At 38.3% G+C, this 27,568-nt stretch overlaps 1 protein-coding gene across 1 annotated transcript; it reads right to left on the bottom strand.

Moving 5' to 3' along the window:
- Window positions 1-362: 362 nt before the first annotated feature.
- Window positions 363-27,454, bottom strand: tmem163a (transmembrane protein 163a). Its single transcript, XM_088415959.1, has 8 exons — window positions 26,938-27,454; window positions 22,501-22,620; window positions 9,003-9,046; window positions 7,602-7,693; window positions 7,182-7,278; window positions 5,466-5,577; window positions 5,176-5,317; window positions 363-4,446 (listed from the first exon to the last, which is right to left on the bottom strand). Exons 1-8 carry the CDS (start codon window positions 27,149-27,151, stop codon window positions 4,386-4,388), a joined length of 882 nt encoding a protein of 293 aa, XP_088272085.1. The 5' UTR covers window positions 27,152-27,454; the 3' UTR covers window positions 363-4,385.
- Window positions 27,455-27,568: the final 114 nt, after the last annotated feature.

Consider the following 27,568-nt stretch of genomic DNA (forward strand, 5'->3'; position numbering starts at 1 on the left):
ATATCGTGACGTCAGATAAAGCGGTAAAGAAAATCAACATTGCGCAATTTTGCGCAATTTGTAATTTTAATTTTTTTCTTGTCGTTGTAAAAAAATATGTAATAAAAAAACATAGACACAATTGTTTTACATGAATACTCGATGTCCATTTACCAGTATTGAGTTTATCTGTTCAAATCTGTCTGACAAAACGAAGTTCAGTCTTTCTTTCTTTCTTTCTTTCTTTCTTTCTTTCTTTCTTTCTTTCTTTCTTTCTTTCTTTCTTTCTTTCTTTCTTTCTTTCTTTCTTTCTTTCTTTCTTTCTTTCTTTCTTTCTTTCTCGCTTGCTTAATATCTCTGTGGGAAAAAAGAACACAATCTGGTGATGGTTCAGCAGGAATAATCTTTATTAATCAATAAAACATTTTATTAAATAGTTTATTAAACATAAATAAATGGTGTATACACTATAGGTAATAGCACATATAATATTACTGTACAAACATGGCAAGATAGATATTCAGTAACATATTTTTGATAGTGTGTCTGCAATGTGTTGTAACCACTGAGGACTACACGGTATTAAATCCATGCAAAGCATACAGACTGAGGCAAGTATCATTGCTGTCAGAATGGAATAATCAGGTAACGTGTGTGTGTTTGCGTATGTCAGAATTAGAAGGTACAGTCTGTGAATGGATTTAGGAGGGTCAAAATCAAAGCGGAGAGGTAGAAAGGTCAAAATCTAGATCCAAAAACATAATCACTGTAAAAAAAAAAAAACAACAACAAATATAATGAACCCCGATGACTCTATTTGTGCCTCACAGTTTTCCACAGTGTGCTTGAAAAGACGTTTTGTTCAAGATTGTCACCAATGCTCGAGAGAAGCGGGTATGGGTTGATATAAACGTGTGATATTTTTGGGAGTTTTCTAGATGCCACTCTTGGTTTGAAGATTCAATAAAAATGTATTATATTTCTATTGAACTAGCCTTCATTTTCGAACCAAGAGTACCATTAGGGAGGAGTTAAAAATATCGCAAGTGCTTCATGAAGCTTCGTTTTCCCGTCCCTACCATGCACACCAGGAATGTCCTCACCGTTGCCCCAGTGGACATTTGACAGGACTAGTTAAAAAGAAATATGAACAAATTAGTTTCTATTGGTAATTGGAAAACAAAGGGTCATGATGCGCTTGTAATATTTATTGCCCCCTCCAGATGGTAATCTTGGTTTAAACATATAATAGAAATGTGTACAATTTCCTTGGCATCTTTAAAACAAGAGTGCCTTCGAAAGGAGCAAAAAATATGTACATCAAATCTGCTTTATGAGGTTTAATTTTTCCATCTATAGTTTATGTGTTGTGGAGTTCAAAATGTGAAACAAATCAATGATTAGACTTTGTACAAATATTTAGGAATATAATAGAACCACGATTTCTCTTCTAAGCACTGTTGAATGTCGATGATTCCACTTTAAAAGGAAAAATAATTTCACTCGCTTTGTGTTGATACGATTTATGAACATTTTAGATTGGTGACCCTAAATGGACATTTTACTGCAGGTTGCTGTACAGGTTGTCCAACTGCTGTTCAAAGTGCAGGTGTAGATTCATTGCTTGCATGTTTTAGTTAACATTTTCAATGTGTTAAAGCTTAAAAACAGATCGAAGTTTATTCTTGTGTCCTTCCATCTTTCAAACAAAAGTGTTTGTACACCCCTGCTGTACAGTTTTTTTTCGAGTCGTTGCCATGGTGATTTCTAACCAGAAAGGGGCTCACACGTATTACAAATCCACATGGCTTCTGATCATTCAAATCCAACTTTCAAAAATTGCAGTTATTGGGTCGCAATTCGCGAACTTGATATTTGCCGACTCACGTCACAACATCTGGCTGAACTAAGCATGTCTTCCACCAGGATGTCTAATACATAACATGGACACCGTCCACACAGTCAGGATATTCAGCACAAAGTATTTACAGTATTGTTGAGCTCATCTCCAAAAATCCTTCAGTACACATTGATAGTAATCGGCGTGTTTGTAAAATAATCAGACAGCGTGACACACTTGTGCAGTGGATAATTCCACAAGAGGACGCAATTTCCCTATACAAACGACAACATTCATTTGTCACGCTATAACTTCACACAATAAAAAAAAAAAAATCAAATCGCCTTCTTAATAATTCCCCTCCACCCGCGCTTTCCTTGAGGCCGCCGCACATAATGCACATGCCAGAAAACAACAAAGCTGTCTGATAATAACATACAGCGTAAAAAAAAAAGTAATTTTATTTCTATTCATAATTAGTATGTAAAAACATATTTACAGAATGTAAGCACGGTAGAGTAAAACATTTTACGTTTTGGATAACAAAGATTCCTTGTCCAAAATACTTACTATGTTTGTCTATTACTAATATACCTACACATTTATTTGTGATTTTTATTTTTTTTTTCCGCTGATGGAACCAAGTGGAAACACAGAGATTGTGCACTGGGTATTTACATTTTGTTCATTGCAAAATGGAAACATGCACAAACATGTCTCGTGCTGGTGAGCAGATAGAAAATACTAATATTGGGACTAAACTGTGTCCCAATCTGGTGTAATAATGAGAGGGGAGAGTTTTTATTTTTATCTACCCAACATATGACATTTTATGTGGCTCACAAAGCAGTGGCTTAAACCAAATCGATTTTTTTGTAAATGTTACCTTTTTTTAACATCAAGTTTTCAGGTGGCGTGTTAAATTTGTCGTTAAACACAGCTATAGCCTTTTTGCCATGCAAAATACTCAATTCACGCTCATTGCAATTCTTCACTTTCCACATGAAAATCAGTGCTGAGAGCACGACACCTCATGAACCACTTGTGCAATGGAAATGTATTAAACTTCCATAGCGTCTTTAACCCACAAGGGCAATCTAGAAGAGCAAATAAAGTGTTTCATGAGGCTTCATTTTTTCCATCACTAATAAAAATACTTCCACGATGCAGATATCGTCATCATTTCATGATGCTAACTTTATGTTAGGTTCCTGCGGCACTTACCAGAACGTCCATCTACTGGTTGCGTTTACTTACGCTATTTCTGGCTGTGCTGTGATGATGTATGGTATACTAAAATGTTATCTATACTGTATAATATGTAATGTAATTTTCATTTGGTAATGTCTGTCCAGCTCTGGATTATTTTGTGATCGGGATTTCCCTAATACGTACTGTAGGTGCAGAGTTGCCACATTTTCAATATTTACTTCATCAGTACCCCGACATTCAGTCATTGTGCATTGTCTCTGGTGGGGTAGACACATATTGATAATTAAGCAGATTTTAGGGTGATTTTCAATTCATCCTAAACGTGATGAATAACAAAAGATAAAAATGAGATTTTGATATTTCAAGAACATGATGCCAAAACAATGACACAAGTGATTATTGACGGTAAAACAAAGCCTCACAAAGCTTTTGTGATTTTTTTTAGCGTACTCCTTTAGATGTTGCCATTGATTTAAAAATAAAGGCTTACACAACTTAAATGTATTGAATTTCCATCCCGCCGTTAAACCAAGAGCGCCATCTGAAGGAGCAAAAAATATGATCAAAAGTGGCTCATGAGGCTTCATTTTCCCATCACTACAAGAGATACTTCAGTGCCTTCACATTGATAATAAAAACCTGAGAGGAAGTTACAAACAAAACACAAAATGAAAACCATATGCATTCAGACACAGGTACTTCCACTATTTGCTACTACATCCAGTATAGTACAATTCCTGATCGATAAATTACTAGATCAGGAATTTTATCACCGTCCTCTGAAAAGTAGCTGTTCAAGTTTTAACTTGAAAAACAAAACAAAACAGTAAGCTCAAATGGTTTATAAAATAAATATGAGAGTCAAATAAATACAAGTGTGAATACCTTTAAAAGGCACCAATTTGTCAGAAAGGGGACATTTCAGCGTCGGCTACAGACCAAACATGTGCACACAGGATGCTTGCCTGCTATTTTTTTATCACATCACATTGGCAAAATGTTTGTTTTGTTGACTCCATGCTGCTACACTTTGTCTGAACTTTTTGTTACAAATTAAAGGAACATCCACTAACTCCTTGTGTGCCTCCTGATTTCATAGTTTGTAGAACTAATTCATTTGCTGTCCCTCCATCTTGTTTTGATTTTTTTTTTTTTTTTGTGCAGTGTGAGGAGACTTAACAATGAAAAAGGTATCCATCTGCCTGTTGTGTGGGCAGGGTAATGTGAGAATGCATGGATGCAGCATATACAGTTTGTGACAATAGTAAGATAGCGCCTATAAGTCAAATGTCCAAGCACTAACTTCGATGTGTTAAAGAGAGACAAGAGCAATGAGTCAAGCAGTCAGTGAACCTCACTCAAATCTTTCGTAGTTCCTTGTTTGCCTCACACGGGGCACCATATCCATTAAAAGTCTGGAATGACAAACAAAGTGCAAACATTTTCAACTTACAGTATGCATACAATGAAAATATAGTCATCTCATTGGACCCTTGTGCTGTATTTTGATCTTTTCAACAAAAGCCTTTCACATCAAAGGGACAGATATTGAAAGACACGGGGGAGCTGAATTTTCTCCCAGATGGTGACAACATATCAAAGTTAACATGGTGCTCCCAATGTAGTTATTACACTACCAGTAGTGTGCCATCCCTTGACTAAAATACTGTGAGAATGAATGAAATAAATGACCCAAAAATGGTCAAAATACTGCACAAGCGTTAAATATATAAGAAGGAACAAGAAGGTTGCCTCTATGTTGTTTGAAGGGGAGACGGCTGCATATAAGGTGATAATGTCAAGGAAGAGAACTGGTTAACCAGTTCTGTATAGAGAGAGCCAAATTCTTGACCGGTTGGGAGGGACTGTAACTGCACACAGGTGGGTCGCTTCGTCTAAGTTTGTAACCACACCCTGCTTGTGAGATATTAAAGCCATAGGAGAGAGGCTCTCTTCAGAACTGGTTGGTCTGACAGGCAATGCCCTTCTTCTTTTGCAAAAGGCAAGTTTTGACTTAGATTGTGTTCTTTGTCTGCAGTCTCTATTATTGATAACTCTGACCTTAAGTCACAACACAGTGCTACTTATGTTTTTAATAAGTCAAACAACGGTAGTAAGTCAACGGCTGTTAATTTATGACTTACTTGACCCCATATGCCAAAATGATGAGCCCAATGAGAACGCCAATCACACCATCCAGGAACCAAACATCAGGGTGGTCCTTGAACACTTGGGCACTGATTAGAATTGTAAATCCCATGACACCACCAACCAGAGAGTTAAAGCCTGGGGGAAAAAAAAGAAAAGACACTTTTTGGGGGGATGTCTCTCTCTGATCAACCTGGAAAACATGCATCTTGCAACTTGCATCACAGAAACTTGTCTTTTACTGGTATTTCGTTTCATTTTCCCCATTGAAGTGCGAGTGACGTACCATCCGTGATGAGTGCGCGACTGGTGAGGACTTTGCCCAGCATAAACTTGGCAACAGCCAGCACAGTGCACACAAATCCACTGACGATGGAAACGCTGAAAAGGAAGTCATCCTAGAAGACAAATAACAACTGATTATTATTAATTGTAAACACTTACATTGAAGGTGGTGAACCAGGTGGCAAAAACGCAAAACAGTTGCATGATAATTTCATGGAAACAAAATCTAATGAAGACAAAACTGAATCTTGAGGGTTAAATTAATGTAATTTGTTAAATTGTTTGTTATTATCCTCAAACAAAATCGGATTGAGATTAAAATTTAACCAGATGATGTTATTCCTAAAACCATTAGCAATTTTATTCAAAAGGACTTAAACATAATATAAAATTCTTGTCGAAATTAACATTAGATGAGCACTAACGTCCCCTTTTTCTAATTTATTACTTTACTTTTTACGTGGTTTTCAAACAATTTGACACAAATACAGTATGTGGTGGGTAAGAAAGTATTGGGTGCATATGAGGGGTGGGCTTGGTACATTGTGTGTAGTCCTTCTGTGTCTTTCTCACACAGTTGCTGCATGGCGCAAACAATCTCCGCTTTCTGTGTTTAATCAGGCATCACATGCAGACAGCTCGCAATGAGAGCAGTGAGGCAAGACGTGACGTGAATGTGGATTCCCAATTCTTTGCTCTGTCTCCATGCCATTTTACCGCCTGATACCCCAAGGAAATGCCATTGTGATCACAACTAGCTTTCCCTTGCATGAAGACTCAGAGGAAGGCATCAAAGTAGCCAAAGGTCAGCATCACGCCATGAAATAACGGCCTAATTGTGCCAATGAAAGATAAATGCTGTTAGAAGAGAGCCCAGAGGAGGCCATAGAGCACAAACTTGGCAGAATAACGATGCCCGATTTGAAATTTAGATATAGCGATCGTGCACAGTGTGACCATGACAAAAAGCGAAAGAAAAGATGACGCGACCTACATAAAGACAATGATCAGAGGAAGATGGAAAGGAGAGACAATCGTCCCTTTAACGCAACCCGTAAATTTTCCACCTTGTTTCCCCATTGGTGTTCTGTACAGCTCTAACATCATAAACGAGACGGGACGACACATTTGTAGCTTCGTGCTTTATTGCGGAGAGAAGTGAACCTGTGCAATCCTTCTGATCCAAAGACCGTGCATGTGAACCTGACATATTTCTGTCAAAACCAAGGACATCAGCAACACTGCCTAATGATTGAATCCCAGCTAACCAATCACAATCCAGCCATGGTGCTTCACATCGATCCAAGAAGTGAGACAGATCAAAAGAGATGGTTACAGTGAAGACAACAGAAAAATACAAACCTCGAGCAAATATTTCTATTTGCACGTGGCAAAGAAAAACTGCAACCATGAATCAGGTTTTGAGGCTTCACTTATAATTTAGTGAACCACAAAAACATAGTAGATTTTCAAAGAATGTTAGAAAGGAGAGAGAAAACTTAAAGAAAACAAAAGGTCAACCCATTCATTAATTGCACTTGTACATTTTTGGCAACAGAGTGGCAACTGCTTAGCTTTCTTGCCAAAGGAACACAGTAGCCATGGGCCAGCTGGAGCTCAATCTTACATTTCAACTCGCTAATATTTATATAGTATATCATATTTGATTTCTGCACTTCTTCTGTGCGTTTTCTGAAAAATATGTATGCTGTTTTACCACTTCTGGGGGCATCCTGGTCACCAGATTATGAATTGCCTTTCCGAGAATGCACAGGGAGCAGAGCAGGAACACAATTCCGAGGACCACACACGCTCTGCGGGGACACAAGGCAAAAGGAGACATCGGATTTGAGCAAGATGGACTCGGATACGTCTGAATTCCAAGCTCTGTTAAAACCATCTTTGATTAGTGCTTTGAAAGATTTCTCCAGCAGGAGCAAAGGCAAGTCCTCACATATTATATACAATAGCCAATGATAGCAAAAGAACAGAACTTGGGCTGTTTTGTCTATCATGTAAACAGGCAAGACTCTTCATTCCAAAATGTTAGATTCCATGGATCAATAGGTCTGAGAATTATACAACAAAGTGCAAAATTCCAAGGTGCCATGCAGACCCCAATTCATTTTCCACTCACATGTATTCTCGGTGCGCCGAATGCACAGCGGCCGCATTGCTGTAGCGCCACAGCACAATGATTGATGAGAGAACATCCAAGGTGGCATCAAACTATACGCACGAGGTGCGAGTTGAGGAGAGAAAAAATAGCAGAGAACGGTTAGATGATTAGAGCTGCAGCCTTTTTCATCACACAACTCTCACATTGCAGGACAATATGTACAGACTTCATGAGGAGTGGAACGGCAGCTGTTTACGACCATTTGATTCAATTTAACACCTTTAATGATTCTGATCGTGTCAAATGAAAAAATGCACTTGAATTTATGAGCACTTATAGGACATAGAAAACCAACGCTAATCAATTGTCTATTTCCTTACATAAGTGGGCTGGAAACATCCTCTGTAATAATCAGCTTGTGAGTGAAGTGTGATCATCCCCCACAAATGCTTCCTTTTCAGTTTAAAAAAATAACAATAAAAGATTACAAGTCAATATGGTGTGGTGTAAATCGGGTAAAGTACTATGTTTTTAGCATTTAGCCTTGTTAACAACACAAAAATGCTACAAAAATGACAAGAATGTTTTTTTCACTTTATAGTAACCTGATTTTTCCTGCCTGATCTGCTTGTAAAATGGTCTGGTCAATGGAATAATTACTTACATTTCAAATAGATTGGCATATTGTATGATAAACACACAAGGAAAAGAAGATTTATTTATTTTTTTTATTTGCGCATGTGTAAATCCATGCACCTATGTATTATCTGTAGCAATGTGGGGAAAATGCTATGTTGTTGACAAAACAAGTATTACAAACATTTTCATCTAACTTTTACAGAGACCTTAAAGAGTTTTTTCCCTTTTTTTTTTAAATCATAATGAAACCATAAATTACTAATGACTTGTTTTTAGCATGTAGCCTTGTTAACAACAAACATGAGGAAGTGACCTCAAGCTTGCAGTGGGTTATTTTCTTCCACATAATTCTTGGGAGTATTGTTGTCAAGCCATGGAACATTCCATGTTGAACTGCGACATAGGGTTGCAATCTGGGTGAAATTTCAGCTCCCTACTGTGAAATGCTTTTGATGTAAAAAAAAAAAAAAAAAATCAAACATTTAGAGAAAATACCACACAAAATCAATACATATGTCACATGAAATAATAATTAACCCCACAGTACAGGATTACAAATGTTGTAATCTAATCCTCTCAACCATGACACCTGTTTATCTGATATTCCTTGATAATATTGTACACCTGCGTCGTAATCTCCTTCCTTCCTTTCAGCTCTGTTACCTTGGAGACAACGGGGACCAATAAAAGTTGCGTTCCAAGACTCATTAATAAATCACAGACACCAAAGTTATGACTAATTGATCAATGCAAATAGAGGGAACAAGGATGGAAACTCACAGCAAATCCGAAGGCCGATGCGCTGTGCCTCATGAACGATACGGCTGTGGAAACACACGCACACACACACACACACACACACACACACGTGGAAACAGCAGTTAGTGATGGCAGATTCAATTGCTGACACGCCGTGCAATTTTTCTGCACATTTTTAACCAATTCTATTTGATAATCGTCAATGTGCGGCGACGACATGGCACACCATCTGTCTGTCTGTTTTCTAAAAATAATCTTTATCTGGCTCCATTGATGTGGGTTTGTTTGAGCTTTGATTGGATCTAACCAGAATCTTCTTAAGTGTGACTTGCTACATTCCAGCGATAAGCAGAACTGAGATGTGATGACAAATAAATTGTCACCTGTCTAATTTCTGGTGTTTATCCTGATCCATGTGTTTGCACACAGTATGTTAAACGTCAAGTACTGGCTGACTGGATGTGACTGAGCCGGACACACTGTAAATAAACCATTTGAGGTGAAAACTCACTGTAGAAAAATATTTTTACAAATGCCATAAACCAGCATCTTTGATCTTCATCTTCTGTAACGACTGAATATGTTAAATTTGACAAACTCGTTCAATGCCCTAAAAATATATTTTTTTCTTTTTTTTTTTTTTTGGGGGGGGGGCATGGCATTTCAATTCAAACTATTTTAAAAGCACACAGAATACTCCCACATTTGACCATAAAGTACGGGTTGATCTCATTTTGTCATCTGATAGCAGATCATTTTTTCTCTCTCGTCTGTGCGTGGTTCAGCTTGGGCATGCGACAACAGTGCTAACAAGACTGGGTGAAGAGGAGAAGGGGTGTGAGAGAGGATAAGGGAGGTGTGGACAGGGGGATAACAAGTAGGAGGATGAGGAGATGCAGTGGGCTACTGTGGTACTGGTAAATGTGATAATTGAGGAGAGGAAGGCAAAAGTGAAGAATTCATATACTGTGTGTGTCTATATTATATATATATATATATATATATATATATATATATATATATATATATATATATATATATATATATATATATATATATATATATATATAAAAATAGAGAGAGAGAGAGAGAGAGAGAGAGAGAGAGAGAATTCAAGCTTATGAGTCTTTTAAGGAAGTGGTTCTAGATCGGGAATGAGGGTGTGAGTCCACCTAGGGGTACACATGAAGGGGGTAAGAAAATAACAGGGTTTCTTATCCAATTTGTTGCTTTTAAATGGCAAGACAGGACCAGTACTGTTTTCTTTTCAAATTAAGAGCAAATAAATTGGAACATGAGGGAGCCTATTGCCAGATTATAGTGACTCATTCACAAAATTGTGTGTGCTTTTATATTGTTAGGTTTTATAAGGTTGTCCATTGTCATTACTGACATTTTTTTTGGAATATGAGGCAGAAATAAAACAGATGCCACAACATAATTTATCTTCTGGAGTTGCTAAATAAAGAGATATCACTACAAAACAAATGACCCAAAATTTGATCAATGAGACACAAATGTCACACTTTAAAGCCTTTATTTTTTTCCAAATCCAAAATTGCTTAAGCACTGGGTACTTGGCTGATTTTTTTATTTTATTTTTGACAACCAGCATTTTAAGATATTGTGTCATTTCACCTCTGTTTACCTTTCAGCTTGGACATTCACAGTGGAAGCTAGAAAGTGTTTTTCCTGTTTTAGCCACCAGTTGATCTCCATGGATTGCTACTCGTTAATTGGAATTTGAGGCACGGCGGAATGTCCTTGAAGACAAACAAAACTTTGATGTTTACTAAATGAATATTCTAAATTAATTGGCAGCAAATTAACATTTCCACAGAAGCTATTTTGCATAAAAGTGAAGGAGGGAAAAAAACAACAAGACTTAGCTTGCCGCTGGCAGGCACACCGATGGGACTACTTAATGTAGTACACATGAAGTCAGTCAAAAATAGTGCAGCATCACTTGGCCCGTGATCCATACTTCCTGCCTCTTAGCAGACACCCAACAAGGTTGCGGCCCTTCGCCCAGCTGCAAAATATCACGTTTAATAATTCAAGAACCACTGTTCGGCTCTGCACTGCGTTGTTGTGCTGCACTGCTGTGCCTGGAGTTCACCGATTCCGCCCACCGTCTCTTTAACCTCCCATACATCCTTTCTTTTCTCACTCGCTCCCTTGAGCATGACAATCTCGCTCCAGTCTTTCTTCTTAGAGGCTGGAAAAAAAAACTGCAGTATCTCTCTCCGGAGCAATATGTGGCTCCTTCATCTCAACCTTAATCCCATTTCTATTCCTTGATCTTATTGCACTTTGCAACCATCTATTATTACCAGACGCTTGTTAGGCTCTTATAGCATTCTATCTTTCCAGTCTTATCTCTTCAGCTCTCCACTTTTCCAATCCATCATTTAATCCCAATCTCTCTCTCCCCCTTTCTATCTATCTATCTATCTAATTATATATTCTGCTATCTATCTATCTATCTATCTATCTATCTATCTATCTATCTATCTATCTATCTATCTATCTATCTATCTATCTATCTATCTATCTATCTATCTAGCTAGCTAGCTATCTATCTAGCTAGCTAGCTAATTATATATTCTGCTATCTATCTATCTATCCATCCATCCATCCATCCATCCATCCATCCATCCATCCGCCATTCCAACAATGCATGTAACCAGCCATTTATTCCAGTCATAATGAAGAAATACAGTAATTTTATGCGGAACAGCACTATAAAATTGTTGACTGTTACTTTAACTCTACAGCTATTTTGGTTAACGCTGACCACATTGTCAAACAGTCTGGCAACCAGACTGTGGCCACATGAGGAATTACGGCAGACACCACACAGCCTTTTCTCTTCTTAAGAACCGCGCTCTCACACACATGCACCCACACACACTAATCACTTCAGTGCTCATCAGTTGGCTACTGTTTAATGACACCCAGATGCAGCGCAACATAGCTTGTTAAAAAGATACGCAGCAGCGGACACCAACGTTATAAAATTAGCATCTCTACAGGGTTTGGGCAGCTTTGCTGTGTTACGCTGACGTCTTAAAAAAATAATAACAGTAGGGGATTTTATTTATTTTTTTGGTATTTGGGCACCCATATCCACTGAAAAAAGTAGTTGACAAATATATTCATCATTGGCAGTAAATGGTTGGATTCCTGTTGACGAATATAAATAACAAACACGGGTGAATGAGCTAATCATTTTCCGCCCCTCTCCCATTAGCTTGAAATGATCACATCACACAGACCAACCTTTACACATGCTTGGAGAAACAAAGTGCAGCGGGGATTTCAAATGTTCTGCATAATGGTTTCAACCAGAGATAACCCACAATTCTGAGGAGTAGCTGTTGCCCCAATGTTGTTTTATCTTACTAAAAATAAATGAGGCAAGAGTCAGGATCAGCAACTACTTCTATCTATTTCATTTGGGCACTGTCACTTCCCATTTGCAGTCTCATCTTTTTTTTTTTCCCATATGAAGAGGAGCTGTGTGAAAACGGAAAAAAAAAAACAGGACCTGTGCTTGAATTTTGGTTAATTCCAAAATGAACAAATAAATACAGACAAGCAAATGAGTTAAATCTGAATAAAGCTATTTGATAGTTCTGATATGGATTTGAGTCTAATGGCGTCATCAGTGTGCACGTGGAAAGAAATACTATTGTTCGCATGTCTGCAAAAAAATAGGATCACTGTGTGCACACTGTGTATAATGACTCAAATGGATTGAATCGCATTAGTAGAGGGGAATTATAAAAAGGACTGGAACTAAACACATAATAAACGACGATTTTATTGCGTACAATCTCATTATGCTCAGTCATCATGTGGCTAGATATTTTAGAAATGTCATGATTACTTTTATGACTAGCTGAAAAATTATGTAATCTATCAATGCAACGTAGGTATCAAAAAAACACCCACAGTTTGGTTGTGTTTTTCCGCTAACACCAATAAAGGAAGAAAATCCTTGCCTAGCAACAACCTTAACATGCTAATTCTAAAATGCAAATTGTTCACTTGTCAATGCTAAGAACAAAGCAGCTGGTAAATGAACCCAAGCTAGCATCCTTAGCTTAGTAATTGCTTTAGCCATGAAAGCGTTCCGGTTGTTAGGATGAATGTCTATGCATTTTTGCATTCATGCATTTTTTTTTCTCCATAAATTACAATTGGTGATTTAATTCCTCATTAAATACAATTTTTATGGGCCCGACATTTCTAATCAAAAAGTGAAACGTCTTGTTTACTGAAACCGCACCTCTCGCTGTGGGGCTGCCTTGCCCCTTCATGACGTTGTTCAATGCCGATCGGCCACAAAACTTCCATGACCGCTTATCCTCTCGATAACACGGAGCGCTGATGACACCCCCAGCCGCATTTACTAAGAGCCATTCCTCCTACCAAAAACCAGTTTTCATAACAATGAATCAAAGGCATTTTTGATATTCTTTCAGTAGAGACTTTGTCTCGAAAAACAAGCTTGTTTACTACATTTCCTCAGTTGCACTGAGCCAACACTCCATGTTCTTTCATCCAACTGCCTACTGAATTAAAATGTGAAATTTGCACAAAAGTCTCAAGTTGGGCAACAAGACTCTCCACCACTTGTCCATTTCCTGAATACTATTTACATTTTCCATTAGCCCCAAAAATAGATGTCATGAAAAATTCATGAATGATGAAGAAACTGTTTTTTTTTTTTTTCCAAAAGCTCCTTCTCCCCAGCATGTAATTTGTACCCCGCCGCCACATTGAAGTACAAGAAAGCCGGGGCCTCTTGATAATGAATCCACCGCAATCTTCAGTTTACCATCGATCACAATGAAACAAGCTGCGGATTGTTTTGGGACTCACGAACGCCTCTCAAATGTTCCTGCGCAGGGAAGCCAGCAAGGCGTGTCACAGGAAATTGTTATTGTATGCTGTTTGCCTAGGAGATCCCTTTAGGAGGTCTCGCTGAATAAATACCAGCTCTCAGGGTTGTTTCAATGTGATACGGGAGAGTTCTCGTCAATTAGTATGCAGGTGTGAGGAAACTAGATGTCACTATCCATCAGATTTTGTGGAAGGGGTAAAGCAACAGTGACTCTGCATTAAAGGCAAAGGGGAGGATTCCATTAAACAAAACATCTGTCCTCCGTCCACGTTCTACAGGAATTGTCCTCATTACTTGTCATGAAGTTGAAAACTGAGCATGTGCATTCTGTTTGGATTTGAGTTGTTTCTACAGCTTCGATTGATTGGACATTGTTTGGAATTACACACCTGCCACAGCATTAACTGTGAATGTTTGCTTTTGTTGTATTTTTTTTTCAACTGTATGAAGGATGACTAGCAGTGATATAATGAACCAAATTCTGTCCAAACAATACCATAATTCTGATTTTGTTGCACAGAAATGACAAATTTCCAATAGCTAGCTTCAGTATTATCATTTTGATTTGAACATTGAAAGCTACATTCTCGCTCACCATTAAGAGAACTAGGGCATCGTCGCCTTGTCTTTGAGCTGACGCTAGCAAGCGAAAACCGGGTCAGTGTTGATCCTGGACTGTCCTTTTTTTCTGGGTAGCCTACCTTTTTTAAACGCCTAAAGAAAATGGGCGTATGGATGCATGAAAAACTAATCCAAAAATTACTATAACCATCAGTTTATAAACATTTAAGAAGGAAAAAGAAAAAAAAAATGGATTCCATTTACCAACAGCATTAAACGTGACAAAAAGGGAAGCAACTGGGAATAGGCTACACTCCTGATTCACTGTCTGAATTGCTGATGGCGTTTTTGGCACACTTGCCCGGCATTGAACACGGATGTGTATATTGATATTTAATGAGTTACAGTATAGATTAAATGCTATTGATACAACATAATGGTGCGAACACAAATAATTTATCCTTTTAAGACCACCAGCGTAAGATTTCGTTTCGCGCAACATTCTGTTCAGAGGTGCATGAGGAAACTTATCACGCATTCTATGCCATCACCTATGTCTGATCTCGTTGAACTGCTTTCCTTCTCTGGCAACGAGGTGTAAAAATACTCAAGTGGTGTTTATTGCTATATGACGATTCGAGGAGCTGCAGAGAGAGAGGCCGCTCGTCCTATAATTATGCAGCAGATGGCGAGCTTTTGACAGCCAAGCAAAGTGCCCTGTTAAAATGCAATTGGTGCTCTGGTAGAAATGCTTATCACTGGCAAAGTGATGAAGAGAAAGAAAAAGAGCATTGCAAGGATCTCATAGCAACCGCAGGTAAGCCTAACTTCGATCTAATCTATAATGGGAAGTATGACTCATAAACTAAAGGCAGATTTATTTTTCCCTCATAAACGCAATAGCGTACGTTCTAATGTGTATCAAAGAGTTGCGTCAAAAATAATGCAAATTTGGGCCGAAAGGAGACAAACTCAAGGTTTTGGGGTTTTTATTTAAACCCAAGAGTTGGGTCAAATTTCGGGTTGCTTTGTCCAAAACAAGCCAATTTAGTTTTGTTTGTATTAAACAACCCAAAATTGGGTTTAGCCCAATTCCTCATTTAGTATTTAAGAATACGCAGGTTCCCAACAGGGTTTAGGTCGGGGAGAGGTGATGGGGGTTTTGTCATTGAGTCTATGTTATTAAATACCGGAAAATATTTTAGATTGTGGTAAAAAGGCATAGTAGGTCTCCTAATTAAATGTACAAAAAAGCTCAAGAGAACCATTGCAGTAAATAAGAGCAAGAACAGCTGCTCTACAACCTGCATCGGCTAGATTTTACTGCTTAGCTAAACCCTCTCGAGACTCAAGCAAAATCAGACTGCAGACTGTTACCTATGTACAGAGAACATGCATCTGTGTCAGTTCAGTGTTGATAATTCCTTTCGTTTACCCAGAAAGCCGTCTGATTGAAGCACTGCATTATCCCATAGAATACACATGACAGCGGCTCCAAAAAAACAAGCAATTCCTGTACAATGCTCACATACAACCATAGCACTTGAAAATATCATGACAAAATGCCTTGAAAATCAATTACCGTAATTTTCTGACTATAAGGCGCACCAGATTACAAGGCAGAATCTCAATGAATGTGTTTTTATCTGGGAAATTTCCACTGGGTTATCAGGCGCACTGGGTCATAAGGTGATAACTGCACATTATGGGAAAACAATCAAAGAAATGAGTCAAACTTTATTCAACTTTAAGCCGTGAACCATGTATTTTGAAAGAGCTGCTTCGAATCGGTCGTCGATCATAATAATCTTGAGTTTGAAACTGAACAATCTGAAGTCCGTATCTCACTCACATTTACAACTCGGCAAAAGTAACCGTTGGCCTGTTATTACTCATTCAGGAGGTACCTTTCCTTCCCATGTGTCTTCCACAGCTGTGCTTTGTCTCCCAATTATTTTTGTCTATTTTGTTCCCTGGTTTTGCTCACTTTTGGGATCTCTATCGGTCACTTGTGTGCTGTGTCAGGTCTTTTACTGTCATTACCTTTTGCTCTCTTGGCTGCCTGACTGCACTTCTTGTTCCCTGTGTGTTTTTCGAAATTATTACTCAAAGGTTACACTGTGTGGAGGTCGTTATTGGAATTCTCCATCCTCTACGTCTGACTTAGGACACAATGGTCATGGTAAAAGCCACGGTGTGACTGAATGACAAGGTGGAGTCTGTCATTATGTCTGGCTGCGTGATTTTGACAGTAACACACTGTTGTGAGTTCACTACCCACTTCCACATACCATTTGCTGTTCATTCAGTAATTAGTCGTAAATGGCCTCTCTATAATAATACAGTGAGGAATGGGTGAAAGTCAAAAGGCAACTATGACTGTCTGCACATCTTTCGCACAATGCTCACATAGTTTGACAACATGCCTCATAGACAATCAAGATAAACATACCAGCACACAACTTGTCTAGACCTCATTTGCTTCAGTATTTGACATTGTGACTGCTACTATATATATATATATATATATATATATATATATATATATATATATATATATATATATATATATATATACACATACATACATACATACATACATACATACATACATACATACACAGTATATATTCAAAGACTGTATGTGAGGGTTTCAAGGCACCACTGTAAAGTTGTGACTTGTCTATGGTATAAGATTCAATAGTATAAGATTTAACTGTTAAATTAAATATATGCGGTTTGTTGCCTGAATTACCTGGAAAAGGTATACATATACAACTCTGAATATATCAATTATCCCTATGACAGGTAATCAGTTATCTGGGTTCTTAAAGAAATAGCTGTATTGCTTTCCAACTCATCAAATGATCCTCTTAGGCTTCAAAGCTGGCCCTCTTCCATTCACGCGCCAAATACCACTCCATCTATATATAGAGTTCTTCCACACAGTCACTGCTAAAAATAGACCCAACCGAGAGGAAAAGAAAATGAATAAATGATTGTGTTTTCATCTGTGAGACAGACTGTAGGTGTTGGTGAGGGCGGTGTTTGGTGTTTGAGTAAAGCAGCGATAGAGAAGTGGCAATGAAGATAACAGGGAAAAAGACTTGGAAGAAGCAAGGAGGATGGGCGTGAGCTGAGGACCCCAGGAGAATACATGGCGAAGACGAGCAAATATTTCTCCCGCCTCGGTCTGCATTTGATGAATGGCCTGCTGACACCGGCTTTGTTTTTGTGTCAGCCGCTGGATGAATTCAAGACGCCGGAGTCAGCAAATGTCCATGTAATGATCACAAGGAGACGTGCCGATGGTCTCAGGTGCTTTTTGTAATGACGACAAGGCATAGGTCTTTTTCAGAACGTGGATACTCAGACACAAAGACAAACATTCATTCTTCTTTTCAATCTACTGAAATCACTGTGTACTGTGGACAGTTCGGTTCATCCATCAATCTTCTGTCCTTCTAATCGCAGACCTATAGCAGCTGATGTTTTCGGACGGCTCCAAAATCAATCACGCGGAAAATGAACTGATCCAAGGCTGACTAAAACCAATGTTGAACATGCCGTCCACCTCACAGCAGGGACTGCTACGAAGTCCACGTCTGAGACACAGAGCTCTGTGTCCAAGCCATGTGAGTCACCTAAGTCAGAGCCTGGATCAAGCCAGACTCACAAAAGTCAGAGGCCAATTCAAGTCAGAGTCACAAAGGTCCAAGTCAGTTCAACGTCACAAAGGTCCATGTCAAGTGAGTCACAAAGATACAAGACCAAGTCAGAGACACAAAGGTCCAACTCCAAGTGAAGTCTGAGTTACAAAGGTCCAACTCACAGCTGGTAGATTTCAATTAACTGTAGAAACATCTCAAGGGTCTTCAGTGGAAAAACAATGCCTCTGAGCTCAACTCAGAGATTCATGGCTGAGGCTTTAAATATTGATGTAAAATTGAATTATTTGATTTCTGTTTTTAATCAATTAAAAAAAATCACATTTTCATAATGGGGTATTGTGTAAATAATTTTGAGGTAAGAGTTTAATACAATTTGGAATGAAGCTATAACAAGATGTGGAAAAAGTGAAGTGTTTCTCCATCTTTTATCAATGATATACCACCTGTGAAATATTTTTCCAACTGAGTACTCCCAAAGCATCTCAAAGCATTTATGGTTGAAAATAAAATGACTCAAAAGAAAGTGCTGTGCCCTATGCAACTTAATTTATTAAACTTAATCTGCAGACGTCATTTATTCAGTAACTCTAGAAGACAAATTGTGCAACATCATCTGTTATCCTTCTGGCTCGCCTGCTGGAAAATTACATCTGTATTGACAATGTACAACTGTAGAAAACATAACAAAATAAAGGCATACAGTATAAGCCAATGTTGTCATAATATTATAGAATATTGAGAATGGATGACCAACACACGTTTCACATTGAAAATCATCAAGCTAACTTTTAGTTATAATGATCACTGTTGACTTTGAAACACTATGACGCGGTACGAGTGCATCTCCACGCTCAAAATGCTAGTGGTCCTAACTGTTCTCATGTTTGATCAAAAATTCCCCATCACCTCTCATGTTTGCCTCTATTACCAAACGGCTGAGCCAGCTCCCCTCTTGAGTTCATAATTCAACCAGAAAAGCTTGCATGGAAAAAGAAAATGAACTAGGTAGGTCAGATTGGAAAAGAAGGCGCAGAAGTGATGAGACATCACAGTTCTGAGATGGCTAAAGGAATGAGCAGAAAGTAGGGCAGGAGTGTTGTTTCAAGTGGAGCCATCACAACTTCTGAATCCCAGGTGCCGCCTGCCAAGATTCATCCCGTATCATCCCGCTGCTATTGTCGTACTTTACAGAGATTCACGTCAACTCCATGTTCATCAGTCTCGCAATCTCTCTTCACCGTGGTGAAGCTGCAGTCTGATTGATTTTCTCACCGTGACCTTGTGACCTGTCCTCCGAGTGCACACGGGCCTGCTGAGAGCAGCGGCCTGCAGTTCTTGCCCTCGAGCCCTTGAGTCTCGACTTTATTTTAATGGGGTTGATCAAAGTTACTGCTAAAACAATCTCTGTTCTTTTATGTGACTTTCGTTTTATGAGTTTGTTTTACTAGAATGGAAGTACTACACAAGGAAGGGCTTTTGATGGCAAAATTGGAATCAATTTAGAGTCAAATCCAAATAACTCGTGATTTTGTTTGAGACGCACTTCCAATTCATTTGATGAAAAACATACTTGACATATGTGTGTTGGTGAAATTGTTGGCTTCCAACTGAGGAATAGAACAAAGTGTATTGCAGGTTCAAATTCAGGTGTGATGGAGTCAGGTAGCAGCTGCTTGACATTGTACCAATTAGCAGTTGCCAGTTTTAACCTTGTCTTGGAGTCATTTATGCTGCCAGATGGTTCGTCAAAAGGCACAGTCCTGACATTTGAGTTCAGTGAGAAACAGATCATTTAAAACAGTTGAATTGAAAAAAGAACTGAATTTGGAACCAAAAGTGACAGGCATGCAACTTAGGTCATTTAGAATCAGCAATCTAAACACAATTGTGTCAAAAATGACACATTTTGTGTCAAAAACGGACAGATTCACTCCATGGGTTAATTTGATCCAATTTTCTGGGGTTGTTTGTTAAGTAACCCCAAAAATACAAAGGTCATTTTATACAGTTTAACACCAAAAAAGTGTGGATTTTTTTCACGAATTACATTAATAAATTGGGACCAACTCAATTCCATAATTTATTCAAATGGACAAGCTACACTTTAAAAACAGTTTACCCTAACCTAATTAGGATTATAAAAAAACAAAAAGGACCAAAGAATCAAAAAACAATTAGGTGACAAATGGAGTTAACTATTACAATTTGGTCTAACCTTCTCGATTGTTTTACAAAAAAATAACCAAATAAATAAAAATATATCCTCTGAGAATCAGCCTATTTATTCGCATCCACTGTTGTGTCCTTTTGTCTCAGTAGGACAGCAAGGTTGATTGCATCCCAGTAGGAGGCATGAACAGTCAGGATGTCCTCAACAAAGCACACTAGGACTTCGTGAGGTCGCTCCAATTAATCAAAAGATATGAACAAAAATAACAATGTCCACTATGGTGGACACAAATTAATAGGTTGGGTTTCAGGACGACATGACATAACTCCAAATAATTGGTTCTTTTGAACAAATAAAGTAGTGGATCAGTCCATCTTTTTAACCAAAATTGTATTATGATCAAACTGTTTTCAATGTAGCATCCAGTCAAAGATTTCAGTCAAATTTCTTGTTTATTTTCAGTTGACCTCAAGCGAACACCTGATAAATATGTATACACCACACAAACAATACAAGCAAAACTGTCACATGTATGACTTTGTTGAGATGTCTTTGCTATTGTGAAACATGCCGTAGGAAAACAGCTGCTATTCTGAGAAATGCCAAATATGATGGCCACGCTAATTCAAACTTCGAAACAAGCAACGCAAACCGATGACATTTGCCTCTCATCTGTGAACATCCTGTTAGGAGCTACAAACAAAAGACTTAAAGTTCTGAATTAGATATGACACTGGAGATGATATGATTCCGCGAACTGTAAACGTGCTAAGTGATGAAAAACACATGGCACTTTGTCGTTTGACTGACGCTTAGTCAAGATGACAAAGCAACATGGTTCCCACAGTATCTCATAATTCGGGAGCGGAACCCTTTGTGTCATGTGATGATGACAGCAAAAAACATCAACCTTTGACAGCGTCGCAGGGATCACTTGACCGCGGTTAGTTCCCCAAAACAGATTTTAAGATGCAGTACTGAAAAAAAAGAAGGACTTGAAAAAAATTGTAAGTCTCATGTGCCCAAAATGACTGTACAGTTCCCATCTGAAATAATTCGACAAGCAAACTGCTATGAATAAAACCAAGGTGGCAAAATGACAACAATGAGGTGTTCTGAATATTCTCTCCTGAGATTTGATGTGCCATAGGATGTACATTACACTCCTATTTCTAGATAGAAAACTGGTTGGTTCCTAGGTCCAAAAACAGCACAAATTGGTCACATGTCTATGGTGAAGTTATAATTCCCGGATGCTTTATCGCAAGATAAAGGTATTATTCTTAAAAGCACCACATATGAAATGTGTGGATAATTGATCACACTGAAAGAATCCATTGAAAATGTGTCCTCAACGCACACTTTCAATCAATTATCTGGGTGGCTTTTAATCAGCAGTCTTCCACTTCTCGTTGAAAGCAGCTACAATATTTTGGACTATCAGGTGCACTTAAAGCCCTTACGTTTTCTCAAAAAACAATAGTGAGCTTTATGTGTGGATGTTGAATTGAAGTTTTATAGTTTGACTATGTTTATTTGCAGTACTGGTTTATTCTCCTTAAAATGCATTAATGGACTTTATAACTCAGTATGTATGTATGGATTAGTGCTGGGCAATGCAGTTGTGATTGATTCCCATACAGCAAAGGCATCATGATATATTGATATATTGATAGAAGCAGCACATCATTGGCATATCTGAGCATGGTAAACTGTTTTATTTTATTTTTTTTACACCAGCATGTCCACATTTTTAAAATTTTGCCCTTGACTGCATGCAATGGAGAACTTTGGTGACTTTGTGGGTCAGTTCCTGGGCTTTTGCTGACTTGCTGCTGCCAGTAGCACTTCTTTTAATTTCCATATTAAGGTCTGGTAAACCCTGCTTCGGATGTACTTGTTGTAGCGGGATTGTGATGTGTGCATTGTCAAATTGTATGAGTTTTGGTTTTTGAAACCAGGACTAAAAAAGGAAGCAACTACAGATAAATACCCGCTGTGTTTTAGCTGTGAATGACAAGTAGTAATTGAGCCAACCGAGTTTATTCACTCAACCGAACATGTTTCTTCACCGCTTGGTGATGCTGTAAAGTGGCTACTGTCACATTGACTGCAAACTGATTGCAGTTTGTACTATAAGATGCAGCATAAAGTATTATGCTTAAACGAGCACAAGTTGATGTGGGTGACAGAGAATTTACTTACTGAACGCCGTCACGGCTAGAATGAGGGTGATTACAATGGAAATCCACGAGACCCACAGTGCCTTCTTTCTGTAGTTCTGAGCTTCATGAGGCTTCAGGCGCATGCTGCTCTCAAGGAGACCTGCAATTTAAAACAACAGGCTTCAAGTAGCATGTAAAGAAGACATTACGAACAATGCCATTTAGCTTAGACAAAAACAGACCTACATACAGTGTAACGTAGGTTACTATTTGTTATAGTAACTCTGTGAACTTGATAAACTATAATAAAAATTGCTGACACTGTAGAAAACTGTGAAAATGAATCTCCTCATGTTGCCTGTTTCCCAGCAGACTTTGAACTGGCTTGTCACGTTTTTGACATTTAGTGTTCTGAGCAGTCAGAAAAGTTGCTACTGACTGTGGGCAAATGGCCAATCGCAGATCAGCTTGTCATATAAACAAATCCAGAAAACAGGTGCGCTGTGATTGGTCATTTCCTGATCCTTGAGAATATGCAATGTCATTTTTACTCGGCAACACATCTAAAAATATATTTTTTTAAAGTATTAATTGTCCATGAAACAAAATAATTCAATTATCAAATAAGGTATAGACAAAATATTAACATTTAATGGCCAAAAAAGGCTAAGTAAGATTCATATGCTTTTAAGCAACCTCATGAGCCTTTTTCGATCCAGCATCAAAATTAGAATTACGCACCTATGGTCGTCAAAAACAACGGCAGGTACTTTTCATTCATTCATCCAAACGTCACAGATGACAAAAAACAAATCATCACATTAAGACACAGACAACACTCTTCCAGATTCCCCGAGCACATCCGTTATAGTGTAACATGAAACAACCTATGCAGATTCGTGCAATATTCATGAGTCTGAACTTTTACAAGCCAAATTGCATTTACAGCTATTGCTCATTGTGCCCAGCTGTGTTTGACATGGAATTTCAATGTCGCCTGTGGCCAGTTGAGGCAGAAGGAACGTTTTATTTTAATGACAGTTTGAGAAGCTGATATGTCAACATTTAAAAAATAAAAAGTCACCATATACAAGATGCTGGAAATGGAGCAAAACTGGAATGCTTACAAATAAAAATCTTACAGGATACAAACAATACACATAATGAAACCCGTTTTTGTCCAAACTGAAGCCCTGGGGCCATTTGTGGTGCACCAACAATTTTAAGCGGCCCATATCATATACCAAAAATGACATTGTTACTATTTTCTAAATATGCAACTATGGTTAAAAAAAAAAAAAAAAACAGTTCATTTTTATATGCAAAACCGGTTCCCTCCATTTTCTGATCAATGTTAAGTTCCAAATTGTGAAAATATCCCAGTAATGATTCCCACACAACGACTCAAAATTGGACAGCTGTTGACAAATTTCTCCTGTTTTGATTTTAAATGTAGAGATGTATTCAGTTGCTATTCCAGACAGGGGCTGATCTTTTCTGGTGGGTTACAGGTTCTCTGACCACTAAAATCTTTTAAAATCCTCAACTATTTGTCTTATAGAAAGATCTTCATCTTAAAAAAAAAAAAAACATTGCTATAAATAAACTGTTTGTGCTTTCTTGATTGACTGATGTTTGTGTGGGCCAAATAAATAAGTGGCCATTGCATCCTTCGATTTTTCCATATTTGGCCCTCTGAGGAAAAAGGTTGGATGCTCTCATTGGAAACATAGCTGGATGAACAAACAGAAGGTATGTGTTCAGTCTCATAATGTTGCTCTACTAAAAATAATGCAGTCAGGAACGTTGATTACACACTTCAAGTGAGCAAAACCATGTGACTGTCCATGGTACTCCCAAAAGACTGATTTTTTTGGGAGAAGGCTTTAATCAAACCGAACGTTTCCGCCATTCGTGTCGCTGATAACCTTTCATTTCCTGAAAAAGGCAGGCCCCCTTTTGCCTAACATTTCCACTGAAGGAGCACAACTGCTCATTTTTGCCAGTTTAATTGGTTCTAGAAGAGTGATTACAGAATGTGTGTTCTGGTTCAGTGAAATGATAGAACATTTTTTTTCACCCATCATCACCAAAATCAGTGTAGAGAGCAATGCTATTATAACCTGTTTTTTTATTGTCGTTGTTTTGACTGGCTTAAGTATTGTAGTATCAGTAGCCATGGTGACCAAAGCTATACTCTGTATTTGTATGACAGAAACCCATCCCCATAAAAACGAGGGATTGCAACTACGATTAAGGGTAAATGCAAGTAAGATCTAATTTATTAGGGCACCTGGTAAATGTTTTAAATGACCTATTTCAATAATTGCACAATGAAGCCAATTAAGGGTTTATGAATAACAAATGATCAGTTCCTTTGTGATGTCTTTTTTTTTAACTCATATGCACACTTTTTCACTGAGTAGTAATAAATACGCTACTCAATGTGATTGAGTTTCATTGCTGTTTCATCACCTATTTTTAAAGGGGAAGTCAACCCAGAATATTTGTGACAACAATGTGTTCTATGCAAGCCCAATGGGCTAAACCTGGCATTCTGATTAATATTGCATCTGCAGAATACAAACTAAGTAGCAAAATCTACCTGTTGTATCCATCTGTGGGGGCGGCCATTTTGTCACAAACCCTTGAGGCCTGAAAATGACATCACAGTTGCCCAGCGCACAGGTAATGACCAATCTGTTTTCTGACTTTTGTCATGTGATGTTTGCAAGCTGAGCCATGATTGGTTGTTACTTGATCTCCGAACACTTACGATGTGATTTTCTGATGATATGAGATGGATAAAAACAAATGGATTTTGCTGCCTATAGTCCAAAAACATGACATTCATCTGAATGGCCTGTTTAGACTGGTGGAACCTATTCTATTATTGAAAATACATTTTGTGGGTTGACTTTCCCTTTAAAAAATGAATTACAATTCTGTTTTCATTTTTCATACTAAGGCAATATTATACATGAAACATACCGTAAAAGCCATGTTTTTATTGTTTACTAATCTTTGTGTCATTCTAAAAGGCAGGCTTGCTTTATAGAACATTAAAAAGGAGCAACTTATCCAAGCAATCATATTTAGACACCAAATACATTAAATAAACTTGACAAATGCCTGCACATACAAAGTTACAGGCTTAGGTGTGACTGACTAACATAACACAGGTCCACTTATCCACTAGGGAATGTTTAGTACCACTAGCGCATGTGATGAATGGGATTATCAACATCCAAAAATCATATGTAATCTCTTCCACACATTCGCACACACACTCTTTCTGAGGTATGCAAACACACACTAAAGGATTTATTAGTCATGCGTGTGACTGGTACCAAGGTGGCTTCAAGGCAGAAATGTCAGTGCAAGGTTAGGCTCTCTATTGTGCAGCAAATATACTTATTAAGTTATCTTTATTCATGCATTCACTTTTTTTTTTAAATCCAAAAAACTTTTCTTACAATTAGATTTACAATCCTTAACTTAAGACTCTTTACCTTCCATCTATTTCTATTTTTGTCATAGTCTATTTTTGTCATGGTTTTCATTCAGGATGTTTGATACAAATTAATGAAAAAAAACAGCAATAATTTGCCATTCCTTAGCGACATCAAATCCATTTTAGTTTTTTCAAAAATTCCTTAGTTTCAATAAAAATGCCATAGTCAATTATACATGTTCTTATATTAAATTTTTTCCCCATTTCAACTATTCTATTCTAGCAACTGTCCAACTGTCCAACTATTCTAGCAGTCAATGCACAGGCAGGGGTGACAAAACATTTTTCCACCTTTCCGCTTACAAAAAAAGCTTTGAGGGCTACTTTAATGGTTCTTTTAAAAATATGTATTAAACATAGTAAAAAAATAAATCAAGTAAGGAATCATACTTTTTCCTTATATATTGTAAAACAAAATCGGGAAATTGAGTAGTTATAAGAAAAATATGCTATATCAAAGCTTTCTGTTAAAGGTGATGAGGCAAGTTAAGACTATTTTTAAGGTTTGTAAAAACACCTATCATCAAATTTTCAATTATTTTTTACCAGCATTGCCGCCCATGTCAAAATGTATCTCAAGTCAAAGGCTGTTAATTTGTGGCCTGAAATGGCCCCTGCACCATAGTTTGGACACCGGTGGGCAAACCCAATAAAACTCACATTCACTCTGTGTTCCATGACAAGCGTGTTTTGAGCCTGAGAATACCCACATAAGCACCAGGACAACATTCTAACTCAACATGGATTCAAACCCTGAACCTAAACCTGCAAAGCAGACATACTTGCCATTAAAACACTGAGCTGTTTGACCTTGATTGTTCATCTAAGGTTTAGAAAGATTCTGTTAAAATCCTTCAGACTCATCAATAATTCAAATAAGGGCTGCAGGCTAAAAATACCTCACCTCATTTCCCTAGGGGGCCCCATCTAATAACCAAAACAAGACACGGAGAGTTGTCGTACCTTCTCCCTCCACGCTGTCGGTGATTTTCATCTCCTGGCCGGAGGTGAGCGTCTCATGCTGGATGGGGCTCTTGATGTGCTGCTGCTGCTGGTTGAGGTGGTTGTTGCCGAAGCCATCCGGGGCGCACTGGCCATTCCGCACCGAGCCCAGAGACGGATCCACTATGGTCAAATCCGGCACTGGGTAGGACTCTTCGTTTGCCGGGTCTGTCATTGCTGCTGCTGGCTTGCTTGGAGTTGGGTTGTAGTTTGAGAGTGGAGCGGCAGCGGCAGACGAAGAGAAGGAGGAGGATAGATGACAGAGAGCGCAGCAGACATCCAAGCGCGAGGGTTATAACCACTCCAGTGTCTGCTCGATCAGGAGGAGGGTTGTCACAGATGGCGATGTGGTTTGAGATAAAGGAGGGGGGAAAAAAAAACAACAATTAGTCCTCCGATGATGGGCAGGAGAGCAACTTGTGACCTGCAGACTAAACAGGGGCGTGAATCTAAGTAGGCGGGAGACAGCTTGCGGGTGAGATGCAGTGATGCGATACATTGTGCAGTCAGGCGGGCGGTACCCGCATATTTTCACTCCTCCCCCTTTTCTACCTTTCACTCAAGTTTGCATGAAGCCCACGGTGCACCGCGT

Source organism: Hippichthys cyanospilos, chromosome 5, assembly GCF_059441005.1.
Source record: "Hippichthys cyanospilos isolate Australia breed blue-spotted pipefish chromosome 5, RoL_Hcya_1.0, whole genome shotgun sequence".
NCBI classification, from domain to species: Eukaryota; Metazoa; Chordata; class Actinopteri; order Syngnathiformes; family Syngnathidae; genus Hippichthys; species Hippichthys cyanospilos.

Coding starts and splice junctions, on each gene's coding strand:
- tmem163a (XM_088415959.1), bottom strand. CDS start 27,151: ATGACAGACCCGGCAAACGAAGAGTCCTACCCAGTGCCGGATTTGACC. Junction 9,047..22,500: donor TCTAGCCGTGACGGCGTTCA/GTAAGTAAATTC, acceptor GTGTTTCCACAG/CCGTATCGTTCATGAGGCAC. Junction 4,447..5,175: donor ATTTTGGCATATGGGGTCAA/GTAAGTCATAAA, acceptor TTGTCATTCCAG/ACTTTTAATGGATATGGTGC.